Source organism: Pimephales promelas, chromosome 25 (genome assembly GCF_988280905.1).
Source record: "Pimephales promelas chromosome 25, fPimPro1.hap1.1, whole genome shotgun sequence".
Taxonomy (NCBI): Eukaryota; Metazoa; Chordata; class Actinopteri; order Cypriniformes; family Leuciscidae; genus Pimephales; species Pimephales promelas.
In genome coordinates, this window is record NC_142793.1 from 1,455,717 (window position 1) to 1,469,553 (window position 13,837).

General features: G+C 43.8%; 2 gene segments (V, D, J or C); both read left to right on the top strand.

Annotated features, from left to right (window-relative positions):
* LOC120468078 (Ig kappa chain V region K29-213-like) lies at positions 1-1,056 on the top strand. The segment is given in 2 exon segments: positions 1-345; positions 434-1,056. Coding segments are annotated over 2 exon segments (372 nt in total).
* A 4,309-nt stretch (positions 1,057-5,365) lies between these two features.
* Positions 5,366-6,087, top strand: LOC148964961 (immunoglobulin kappa variable 3-15-like). The segment is given in 2 exon segments: positions 5,366-5,564; positions 5,653-6,087. Coding segments are annotated over 2 exon segments (375 nt in total).
* Positions 6,088-13,837: the final 7,750 nt, after the last annotated feature.

Sequence of the window (13,837 nt, forward strand, 5' to 3'; positions counted from 1 at the left end):
TGTAGCAGTGATGATGGTCACATGACTGAATATGGACACAGAGATGGACGTTCATCTGCACATCCTCAGTGTCTCAGGAGTCACAATAAACACACTAAATAAAGTCATGATTGTGTAACTCTAGTGTATATGAGTGTGTTGTCAGCACAAGCTGTTGTAAATCCTGCCCACTTCTTTGCATTGTCAGCACATGCTTCAGTGCTCTGAGAGTGTTTATAGTGCTGTGAGTTTAACACTTCATGACTGAGAGCAGAACACACACACTCTTCATCATCACACAAGACTAAACTACAACTATGAACAACATCGGCATCTTCATCTGGACCATTGCACTGTTTGCTCAAGGTTTGTGTAATACAGTTTATATAATGATTATAAATTATCTTAAAATGTGAAATAAATATTAATCATTTTTGTTTGTGTTTTCTTCCAGAGTGTAGAGGACAGATCACTGTAACTCAGAGTCCATCAATATCAGCAGTTCAACCAGGAGAACAAGTCAGAATAAACTGTAAAACCAGCAGTGATGTGCATGGTAATAATCATTTAGCCTGGTACTCACAGAAACCTGGAGAAGCTCCTAAACTCCTGATATATTATACATCAACCCTTTATACTGGAACTCCATCTAGATTCAGTGGCAGTGGATCTGGCAGTGATTTTACTCTGAGCATCAGTGGAGTCCAGACTGAAGATACAGGAGATTATTACTGTCAGAGTTTACACATTACAAGTCAGTATGTGTTCACACAGTGATAAAGAGTCGTACAAAAACCTCTGTCAGTCAGACGTCACAGTGACTGCACTGATACAGCTGAGAGAAACTGCAGCTGCTGATGGAGGATCACACACTACACAATATCAAACCTTTCACACACTTTATTCATTTGTTTATTATGATGTAAGTAAACATGTAAGATAACCTAATATCTTTTACTTAAAAGGACACAAATGTGGAGTGTACGGATCTCCAATGTTTGGCATAAAATGTGGTTAATAGTGGATAATTTGACGCGCTTCCCTGTAAAAGTGTCTGTTATCAGCAGATTGTGTTCATGTGTGCCCAGACAGTTCAGAAATCCCGACCAGCTGATGTTTTATGGCCAATCATTTTCTGTAATTCGACATTAACACACACGCCACATGATCCTGTGTGTGATGTGTTACCCACCTCAGTAGACATACCTCCACATGATAAAGTTGTCCGGCTCCGATAATAACAAATGCACATGAGCGGCAGAAGGGGGAGGAGGGTGCCGTAAATGAGGGATTTACGACAGTGTTGTGAAATATACGTCCCACAGCTGTAGGGGGAGCTCGTAGAGACAACACGCAACAACAAAAGTGAAGATCAGCCAACAAATGGCTAGAGTTGCCAAGTTCCCCTTTAAATCACATAAACTGTGATATAAGAAATCATTAATTTCCTGCTTGACCTGTAAAGTTACGTCCACAAAACTCTTGCGTAGTGTTTGGTCTCACCACAAGGTGTCACTGTGGCCTCAAAGCTTCAGCACTGCCACTCTGAGATCGATTGCTATGTCTGAGGTAAAACACGCCCCCACTACTTCTCTCTGTGTACGTCTATGACGAGTCACGCAGGTACTGTAATACTCCGCAGCGGCAGCGATCCGAACCAGTGGAAAATAGTCCCAATGTAAACACTTATTATAGGTGTACCATAGTGGTTCAGGATAAGACAAAAACACGGATTGGAAAATGGATTCATGATGAACTCACTCATATAGATTTTGTAAATTTTGAACAGAAAAAAGTTAAGGAGTTTTATTTAATGCTCATTGCTCAAACCTTCAAAATATGCCGTGACCCCCCACAGAGCTCGCTGAGGCCCCCTTGTGGGCCGCGACCCCCCTGTTGGGAACCGATGACCTAATCAAACACATGAAAAATGTCAGTAAACTATTAGTATAAATAAAACTGTACAATATTTCATTTAGATCAATAAAGTCCGACAAAAGCCACATAATCATCCCTGTGATTGAAATCTTTGGCAGTACTGCTGTCTGTCTCCTGCTTTACCCCTCTTCTCCCTCTTTCCTGTTCGGCAGAGATGCAGAAATGCACCCAGTCCTGAAGAGCCTTCCAAATTGTAGGTCAACTTACTCAGGTGTGAGCCAGGTTGATGACCACCAGAGTCGTGTGTGCCCTTTATTAAGGCCAGGGTGACAGATACCTGGAGAAAATAAGCATATAGAGTCACTCGTGTGAAAAGATTAATTGTGGTACCCTATATAAACACAAATAAATAGACTTGATAAAACATGGCTGAGTTATTTAAGTTCCCCGATCTTTGATTGCCAGGAACATGACATCCTCCTTTTGAAAGAGCTTATAGAGGCGTGCCAGGTGAGGAACACATCAGCTTGCAGACGAAGGCCGGCAATGAAGCGATAGGTGGCAAGGAATGAATAAGTCTCTTAGCAGTAGGACATTAGCGGGTCTCTACTTCGTCTGCCAAGGCATCCAGTACAGCAGTTTTGCTCCTTAGCAGGTTTTTTACTGCTTCATGTTGGGAGAGCCACTGTGTGTCCTTTACTTGCTAGTCAATGACAGAAAAAAAAAAACAGTTTAAAAAACTAAAATAATCCAAGTAAAGTATTCATATATGGCATTTTATTTTAGGCATAAGTTATATTATTTACCTTCACGTCCAGCTCACACACACCGAGAATCTCTAAAAGTCAAAAGATTAGCTAGTTGCAGCAAGGCAGGAGAGTTGGTGTGGTGGGCTATTTCATGCTTTATTAGCCAGTACAAGCACTGTGAAGGCCTCATGGACACCTGAACAACCTCGTCTCCACACCGGCGTGATGACTCCGACCCCTAACCTGATGAACTGGATCGTTCGTTGGCCAGAGGAGGACTGGCCCCTGACTGAGTCTGGGTTCTGCCAAGGTTTATTTCTCCATTCTGTCACTGATGGAGTTTTGTTTCCTCGCCACTGTCGCCTTTTTCGCCTTTGTTCGCCATTGGCTTTTGGCTTGCTTAGTTGGGGACATTTAACATTTAATTTTGAATTTAACAATACCATTACAACTTTTCTTTCCTGTTATCTCTGTAAAGCTGTTTTGAAACAATTTGTATTGTAAAAAGCGCTATATAAATAAAGGAGACTTGACTTGAACGCCTGCTTCATAGCTTCATGTTCCAGGACAAATGTGGGCTCAAATGAGGCAAGGACAGCATTGCCTGAAATTACATGGATCGTTAATAAAGAATCAAACATATTGAACTTCCCTCCACTGGTTTGAGTCCTGTCTCACAGGTAGGTCCTTCAGGGTCGCATGGAGAGGCGAGGTATCCAAAGCACATCAACTGACCACAGGTGTTCCCCAGGGTTCAGTACTTGGACCGCTCCTCTTCTCCATTTACACCACATCAGTGGGACCCATCATACAGGCACATGGTTTCTCTTACCATTGCTATGCTGATGACACCAAGCTCTACCTCTCATTTCAACCAGATGATCACTCAGTAGCTGCACGAATATCAAGCTGTCTGGCTGACATCTCAGCATGGATGAAGGAGCATCACCTGCATCTCAACCTGGCTAAGACTGAACTTCTCATCCTCCCTGCCTACCCGTCTCTACAGCACGACTTCACTATCCAGCTAAATTCTTCCTCAATCACCCCATCAAGATCGGTCAGAAATCTTGGAGTAATCTTTGATGACCAGCACGATCATGCAGGTTTGCAATGCACAACATCAGGAAGATCAGGCCTTTCCTAACTGAGCAGGTGACACAGCTTCTTGTCCAGGCCCTGGTTATTTCTAGGCTTGATTACTGCAATGCTCTTCTGGCTGGACTTCCATAATGTGCAACTAAACCTCTACAAATGATCCAGAATGCTGCTGCTCGTCTTGTCTTCAACAAGCCCAAAAGGGCCCACGTGACTCTTCTGTTCATCTCTGCACTGGCTGCCACTCGCTGCTCGCATCAAGTTCAAGACGTTGACACCTGCTTACAGATCGACCACTGGCTCAGTGATAGCGTTCTCCAGTCTTTACTCAATCTCCACAATTCACTCACTTCCCATCCTTTGACGTCTTCAACTCGTGTTCATACAATCGCTGTTGCCCCTCAATATAGCAGAATCCTCACAAAATTCTCCAGATGTCTCCGCGAATCAGCGACACCACCAAAGAAACGATTTCTCCCGGGGGAACACCACACTCGACTGTCTCTTCACTTTCCTTTTATACACTCCATTCGCCTCCACAGCCCTATCACAAATCCCAGCGCAAATCCCCCGCACCTGATGTTGATCTGTCATTAGCCACCGTTCAGTGTTGTAGTCGAGACCACCTCACTCGAGTCCGAGTTGACACCGAGACCAGAGAGAGTCGAGTCCGAGTCAAGTCCGAGACCAGTGAGGGTTGATTACCTAATTTACTTTTATTTATTTAGAGAAATCCTTTTTTTTTACTGAATTTACTTAGAGTTTAAAAAATATGATCAGTTTAGGGTAAAAAGGCCACATAGTAGGTGGTGTTAAAAGTAATTTTATTACAATTTGTCATGCGCAGTTGCGCACTAGAAAATCACCAATCACTGGCCGTTTCAATCAATTTAAAGAAATATTTTATTATTGTTATCATGAAAAATTATTATCATGAAAAATATTTTTAATTGAACTCGAGTGGACTCGGGAATAATTCCGAGTCCTAAAAAAAAAAAATGTTCGAGTACGAGTCAATTCCGAGTCCAAATGGACACGAGTCCATGACAAGACCAAGACCATTAAAATATGGTCTCGAGACCGAGTCCGAGACGAGTCCGAGTCTCGAGTACTACAACACTGCCACCGTTGTTATGGTGACAGATACACAACCGGAACCGGCCCGGTGTTACAATGGCGCCGTTCCGGGGGGAACACAACTTCAGCGGGACTTGGTTCCACTTCAACTTCGTCACCTCGTGACAATTGTATTTTGAGCACTTCTTGTGTTGTTATTGTCTCTTCACGATGACATGTTTGATTTAGCCCTCAGATGTAAGTCGCTTTGGATAAAAGCGTCTGCTAAATGACTAAATGTAAATGTAAAATAATTATCTCTTCATTAGCATGAACACGTTCATTACACTTTCACTTATGAACCAACAGGATCCCTTTTTTAAGCACTTTCACCTGTAACTTCTGACACAGTTAACTTAACTGTTACATTAGTACTCAAAAACACAAATAATAATGTATAAATTCACTTTGTTTTTCATATTTCTGTAATGGTCTCTGCCATCAGTTTAGCATTCACCAGTTGGTTAACTTGAACCAAACTTTTAGACAACAATATATAAACAATAAATACACTTCAAATATGTTTATATGAGTGTGTTGTCAGCACAAGCTGTTGTAAATCCTGCCCACTTCTTTGCATTGTCAGCACATGCTTCAGTGCTCTGAGAGTGTTTATAGTGCTGTGAGTTTAACACTTCATGACTGAGAGCAGAACACACACACTCTTCATCATCACACAAGACTAAACTACAACTATGAACAACATCGGCATCTTCATCTGGACCATTGCACTGTTTGCTCAAGGTTTGTGTGATACAGTTTTTATAATAATTATAAATTCTCTTAAAATGTGAAATAAATATTAATAATTTCTGTTTGTGTTTTCTTCCAGAGTGTAGAGGACAGATCACTGTAACTCAGAGTCCATCAATATCAGCAGTTCAACCAGGAGAACAAGTCAGAATAAACTGTAAAACCAGCAGTAATGTGAATGGTAATGATCGGTTAGCCTGGTACTCACAGAAACCTGGAGAAGCTCCTAAACTCCTCATATATTATGCAACAAGCCGTTATACTGGAACTCCATCTAGATTCAGTGGCAGTGGATCTGGCAGTGATTTTACTCTGAGCATCAGTGGAGTCCAGACTGAAGATACAGGAGATTATTACTGTCAGAGTGAACACTATATCAACAGTCAGCATGTGTTCACACAGTGATAAAGAGTCGTACAAAAACCTCTGTCAGTCAGACGTCACAGTGACTGCACTGATACAGCTGAGAGAAACTGCAGCTGCTGATGGAGGATCACACACTACACAATATCAAACCTTTCACACACTTTATTCATTTGTTTATTATGATGTAAGTAAACATGTAAGATATAATTTTATATCTCTTACTAAAATGGACACAAATGTGGAGTGTACAGATCTCCAATGTATGGCATAAAATGTGGTTAATAGTGGATAATTTGACGCGCTTCCCTGTAAAAGTGTCTGTTATCAGCAGATTGTGTTCATGTGTGCCCAGACAGTTCAGAAATCCAGACCAGCTGATGTTTTATGGCCAATCATCTTCAGCAATTTGACATTAACACACACGCCACATGATCCTGTGTGTGATGTGTTACCCACCTCAGTAGACATACCTCCACATGATAAAGTTGTCCGGCTCCGATAATAACAAATGCACATGAGCGGCAGAAGGGGGGAGGAGGGTGCCGCAAATGAGGGATTTACGACAGTGTTGTGAAATATACGTCCCACAGCTGTAGGGGGAGCTCGTAGAGACAACACGCAACAACAAAAGTGAAGATCAGCCAACAAATGGCCAGAGTTGCCAAGTTCCCCTTTAAAGCACATAAACTGTGATATAAGAAATCATTTATTTCCTGCCTGACCTGTAAAGTCACGTCCACAAACCTCTTGCGTAGTGTAGGATGGAAATAAAAATCTACCAACACAATATTGGCAGTATAGTGGTAGTGGGGAGTGGGATGGTGATGGTAATAAATAATAAATGGATTACACACATACACACACCCACACTCACACCCGCTCACATACACACTCAGATCAAACACTTAAATCACTCTTGCCACTGCTGGAATTATGGATTTACAAGATTGCTCACTACTGCACTATGTTGGTTTGTTTGTATGTATGTCTGACTGTTAAATAAAAAAAAAAGAAAATAAAAAAAGAAAAGGTGCCGACCTGGATGCGGGCGCTTGGGGGCAGCAATGTAGGAAACAGCCGTCCAGTCTGTTAGGCGCGGGCTCTTTTGTCCACTTGAGGCCGAGTTGGTCGACGGCCATGGAGAGGAGGCGCATAATTACCGCATCCATGCCAGCATGCGTGTGGCCAGATTCCTGGAGGCGGAGTGGTGAGAACCCAACCAATCCTCACTGTCTAAGGCCAGGATAGAGCAGCTGTCATCTGAGGTATCGCCTTCCACGCCTCCCTGAAGCGACGGCAGTGAGGGCCGGAGCCGGCAGCTGTGCGTCCAGGAGGGGGGGCGGAGAAGGCGAGGGAGAAGCTCGAGGGAGAGGCTCTGGCGAGCGCTTAAATGCCGCATCAGGCTCGAACGGTCTTTGAGAACGGCGCTTCTTCCTGTGCAGTTTTACAGAGGGCGGAGTGACAGCCTCCATTTTGAAAACTTAGAGTTGAGCCCGCAGGGTCCACATCGGAAGTTCCTCACAATGGACGCATCCCCCCGACGAGAGCGCCCATGCAGAGAGAGCAGATCACATGACAGTCTCTGGCGCTGAGTGGGGCTCGGCACGAGAAACAGGAAGTGCAAGACATTTTGACAAAAACGTCTCGTGCTCTTTTAGATAGAAGTGAGTGTCGTGGCGGTGAACACGCACTGTAGAGCAAAGGATACTATCGCCGGATAGAGCAGCAGACACGGATGGCTGAAGGCGGCGAAGACGACCGGCTTCCTCTGACGCTTTCCTCTGCTTGCTGGTCGCTGGTTTCGACTGCGGCGGCTTCTCTCAGGATCCAGCTATGCGTAGAGCTTCACGGAAGAGATGAAAATCAGGGAAGCAGTCTGCGAGCCGTACTTTTATATGCTAAGCCAGTGTTTCCCAACCCTGTTCCTGGCGGCACACCAACACTGCGTGTTTTCTTTGTCTCCCTATCAAACACACCCGATTCAACCCATCAGCTCATTAACCCACCTGATTATGAGCTGATGGGTTGAGTCAGGTGTGCTTGATTAGGGAGACAAAGAAAACACGCAGTGTTGGTGTGCCGCCAGGAACAGGGTTGGGAAACACTGTGCTAAGCAACACCCATTCTGGCGGGCTGAGACGCGAAGCGCCCTCATTGGGCGTGTCGTCACGCCAGGCTCATTGGTAGGCTGCTGCAGTTGCCGCAGGGCAGCCAATGACCACGCTAGATGCTCATTGCCAGTGTTGGAGTAACGCATTACAAAAGTAATACATTACAGTAACATGTTACTTTTTGCTGTAACGCAGTAGTGTAAGGCATTACTAATCAATTTTCAGTAATATTTTACTCGTTACATGTTCAGTGAGGCTTGCATTACAACAGACTTTTAGTTTTAATTGTAAAAAAAAACAAAAAAAAAAAAACAGAAGACATTATAATATAGATATATTTTTCAGGTCTGTGGAGTCGGCTATATTTATACACTGAGTTTCGGTATAGCCTATAGTCTATTTATGAGACGTGCACCAGCACGCCCCCAAGCCTTATATCTAATATTGTCTGCTTTTACTTCTTAAAAGCAATTGGTTGATGAAACATTGGTGCAATTAATACTAAACATTATTCACTTTAAAGAACTTGTGTCTTCTGTTTAAGGTCTATGTGAAAGTTTTAAAGCCGTCTTTTAGTGCCGGTTCAGAGCGGTAGCGTCTGTAACATTGTTTTTTCCTCATAAATGCGAACACGAAAACTAAAATAAAATGAATATTTTAAGTTCTACGGAGACTGGAAAGCCAACCCTTCCTCATTCGTTTTGCGCAGTGTAATTCACAGAATTACAAAAAAATATATTTTGCTTCCTATTTTTTTTGTCACGCATGAATGCGTGTCTTTTCCATAATATTAAAAATAAAACGTAGACTGATATTTGTCTAATGCCTGAAGTCCTTTAAGGGAGTAGCCTATATGAAGAAACATACGTTTCGATACATTATGTATTTTCTGAGAATTTATATTTCAATATTATATTTCATTTATGGTAAAGCCTAAGTTCTAGTGCCTCCAGTCTACGCATTTAAATACACAGCCCTAATTGTTCCATCTACACACTCCCATATAAGATAACCAACACGAAGGGGGAAAATCCCATACTACTACATAAGGAGAAGAACACACATTTTATGCAGGTCTTTTCCTTTACAGGGAAAATGCTCAACTGAAAGGAATTTTTCCTGTTTTAATAAAATACCTGAACACTCTTCAGAATGTGTGTGAGTTTGTGCTGGTGTGTGTAGTAGTAGTGCACTCAGTACCACAGTCTTGGTCAGCAGTAAGGTACATTTTCAACTTTCAAATATAAACAGTAACATTTGTGTTATATTAGAAGTGGTTTGTGGCATTAATCATAATAAATTAATGCTGATGGGAAATGAGGAAATGTTCCATCTCTACTGAATCTCTTAGTAACAAGCTTTCAGGAATAAAGCTTTTGAAAACGGAGGAAAAAATCCCCCACATCCACTCAATAGGAAAGTGTTTTCTAATGGCAGAAACCAAATCAATTATGATCCTCAGCAGAAGAGCTTCAGGTTAAATCCTTCATGATGGACAATTTAAAGAATGCTTAACAACTCTATTGTTTATCATTTAAGATATTATAATCTTCTAAATAATCAGATGTGAAATATATGCACCACACCACTTTTGTGTTCACGATGATTATTTTGCACGTTTGTATTTCAGAGTACGCCACAGCTCCTGCACAAATCTGTGGAACAGCCAATCAGAGCAGAGCTCAACATCATTATTCATGACCCTTCCGAATAAGGAAATGACACCCCATTTCACGCAGGGACAAATCCTAGAGTTATATATATGAAAATGTAAAACATATAAAAGCTCATCTGGACGATCTTTACCTTTACTTAAGCCACACACCTTCATGTAGATATCAGAGGACAATTAAAATATTCCATCAATGCATTCTATGGCGCCTTTAACACAACATCATCTAACATTTGGAACGCACATTTTGTAATGGTTTGTAAATTAACAGAAATGGCCATTTCTCGTGTGGAGACAGTTCATATACTTTACATTTATCACTACGTCAAGTGTTAATAACTAGAGTCAGACTCAGATGAGTGGAACATTATTAAAGCGTGGTGCAGAATCAAAATAACTCAACGTTTACTGACAGATTCATTCACAAACATCAGTGTCTTTTTTATTTATTTATGTTATTATTTTTGTATTTTGTTTAATGTGTTTATATATTGCATGGTTTCTCTTTATGCTTTTTATGCTTGCTCTCCTTGGGTTGTCGTGGTGGAGAGCCTTGCGTGTTCCGATGAACCTGAGAGCAATGCCGTCTGGAGTTTAAGCTCCTGGTAGGGTCACCCATGGCGGTAAGGTCGAGGGGGAGGTTCCAGACAAAGAGCGACCCAAAGGGAATTACCATCATACCTCAATAGAGAAGGAAAACTCTGTACAGACTCCATCACCACTGCCTTGTGGTTAGCCCCAGGAAAAGCAAAAGGCTAAGGGAGTAAACCCCAACAGAAAATCAGGAGTTGAGCCCCTTAGGCGGATGGTGAAGGAATTTGTCACCATCCGGCAACTCCTGCAGCTGCGCTGACACCTGACTGTGTTGGCTCGCCTTTCTGCTAGATCCTGCCAGCAAAGCCAAGAGGGGGGTCCTGACGTCTGGGCAACCCAGGATCTCCATATTATTAGCCCAGGCCTGCACCTGGAAAGGTCACTCCAGCTGCACTGTTTCAGTGCAGAAACAACACGGGGAGCAGCAGTTTGCCAGTGATAACTAATGGCTCATTTGGCGTCGAGCCAGGCACTAGGGGTTGCTCCCGACGGTGAGAGAAACCATCATGTTCCATTGGGTCATTACTGCCCGCCTTAACTCGGGCAGCCCCCGGGTAGTTAGGTACTACCCCACCACAACCTGTTGCTTCAGCGGGTGCATGGAGCTCAGACAAAATTGACTCGGACAGCGACTACTTGAGCTATGCTCTTACCACAATTTGTGCATTACCAACACCTTCTTCCCCACCAAGCCCCACCATAGAGTGTCTTGGAGACACCCCAGATGCAAACACTAGCACCAGCTTGACCTTATTGTTACTCGGAGACCCATGCTCAAGCATGTGCTCATCACCCGCACATAACACAGTGCTGACTGCGACATGGACCATTCCTTGGTCAGCAGTAAGGTGCGTTTTCAACTTAGATGAGCCCACCACTCGAAGAAGAAGAGCCGCCCTCGCATTAACACGGCAAGAACATCAGTGCCAGAGTGGCAGGAATGTTTCGCCAGGGCCGTGTAAAAGGTCGCCTCAGACACCTTTGGGAAAAAGGTGAAAAGGAATGTAGATTGGTTTGTGTCAGGGATTGAGGTGCTGAAGCCTGTCATCACTGCGAAACGTACCATTCTCCTAAAGCACAAGAGACAGCCTTCTGCAAGGACGTTGGTTGCCCTCAGAGAGGCACGTAATAACACAAAGAGGATTGCCCGAAAATGTACTGGCTGAAGTTGTGTCGCGATATCCAGACTTCGGCAGACTGTGGTAATTTCCGAGCCATGTATGAAGGCATGAAGAAAGTGTTTGGTCCCAATGCCATCAAGACTGCTCCCCTAAAATCTAATTCCGGCGAGATCATCACAGATCGCCGAAAGCAGTTGGAGAGATGGTTTGAGCAATACCAGGAACTGAGAGAGAACATTGTTGCTGACACAGCCATTCGAAATAGCATGCCTCTGCCCATCATGGAGGAGCTTGACTCGCCACCCACCATCGAGGAACTTGGGAAGGCCATCGATTCACTGGCCTGTGGGAAAGCACCAGGCAGTGATTGAATTCCACCAGAGATTATCAAGGCAGGACAGGGGAGCTCTCTTCTTGGCCATCTTCACAACCTCCTGCTTAAATGCTGGGAAGGGGGCATCATACCTCAAGACATGCGAGACGCTAAGATCCTGATGCTTTATAAGAACAAGGGCGATCGCAGTGACTGCAATAACTATCGTGGGATCTCCCTCCTCAGTGTTGTCGGGAAAGCCTTTGCACGTGTTATCCGGTTAAGCCTACAACTGCTCGCCGATCGTGTGAACCCGGAGTCGCAATGTGGGTTCCAAGCAAATCGGTCAACAACTGGACATGGTGTTCACCTTTACGCAGCTACAGGAGAAGTGCCGTGAGCAGAATCGTCCTCTGTTCCTTGCCTTCATAGACCTGACCAAGGTGTTCTTCATGGTCAGTCGGGCTGGCCTCTCCACTCTCCTACACAGGATTGGATGCCCACCCAAGCTCTTGAAGTTGATTATATCATTTCGTGAGAATATGATGGGCACATTCCAGTATGGCGAGTCATCCTCAGACCCTTTTCTAATCAAGTGCAGTGTGAAGCAGGGGTGTGTTCTGGTGCCAACCCTTTTTGGCCTGTTCTTCTCCCTGCTCCTGCGCTATACCTTCTGCAACTCTGAAGACGGGATCTTCCTCCATACTAGGAGTGACAGGAACCTTTTCAACCTTGCCCTCCTCAGAGCAAAGACTAAGGTCCGCAGGGTACTCATACGGGAGATGCTGTTTGCAGATGATGCTGCTCTTGCTGCACACACTGAGGGTGCCCTCCGGAGACTTATCACTTTTGGCCTTGCCATCAGTATCAAGAAAACCAAAATAATGGTGCAAGATGTCAACACCACTCCTGAAATCACTATCAGCGACCACACCCTGGAGGTAGTGGAGAATTTCACATACCTTGGCTCCACCATCTGCAGTAACCTATCCTTGGATACTGAGCTCAATATAAGGATAGAGCAGCCACCGCCATGGCTCGACTAGCAAAGAGGGCTTGGGATAACACTCTATTGACACTCAAAACAAAACTGAAGGTGTACCAAGCATGCGTCTTGAGCACCCTACTCTATGGCAGTGAAGCTTGAACTCTATATTCTCACCAAGAGCAAAGACTGAATGCCTTCCATATGCGCTGCCTCAGACGACTCCTGAGCATCACCTGGCAGGATCGTATCACAAACATAGCCATCCTGGCCTAGGCAGGTATGCCAAGTATGTTCACCATCCTTACACAGAGGCGACTGCGCTGGCTTGGTCACCTGTGCAGGATGGATGACGGTCGTATCCCAAAGGACGTTCTGTACGGGGAGCTTGCCAAAGGAATACGACCATCTGGACTGCAAACCCTGCGCTATAAGGACGCCTGCAAGCGAGACTTGAAAACGTTCAGCATCTGTCCGAGAAGCAGTGACATTGGGCCGTGAAAATTGGCGACCCACCATTAACACTGGTGTCCTTTTAGCCGAAGAAAAAAGAGCAATGCAGTGGGAGGAGAAGAGGACTCGCCGGCAGCAAAGCGTTCAGCCTGTTCCCATTGACATCACCACTGCTTATACCTGTAGCAAGTGTCAGCAGTGCTGTCGCTCCCGTGTCGGACTCTACAGTCATAGTAGAGTCTGCAACTAAACCACAGACTGACCTGGGTGCAGATTCTAAACCATTGTCTCTCAAAGACAGAAGGATGCCAACAACCAACTAGAAATACATTTCTACTCGGCTTGACTTGGAATGAAACTGCAAATAAAGATGTAGCGAGTTTGTTTTCAGTAGAAAAACTTGCTATAATATTTTGTCTTTATTTTCCCCTTAAAACATAATCATAATTTGATAAACTTACAGTATGACAACATTTTAATATTGTTTTACACTGTATTAATGGCCATTCACATTCTCCTCTGTATAACACTTGTGCTTTTGTTAATGGTTGTATATTGTGTAGTGTGGTTTGCTGATTGCTGATGTGGTTGCATATGCATTAACTGTTAATGATGTTTAATGCATCTTTTTTTGGTGTTTCTGGAGTTA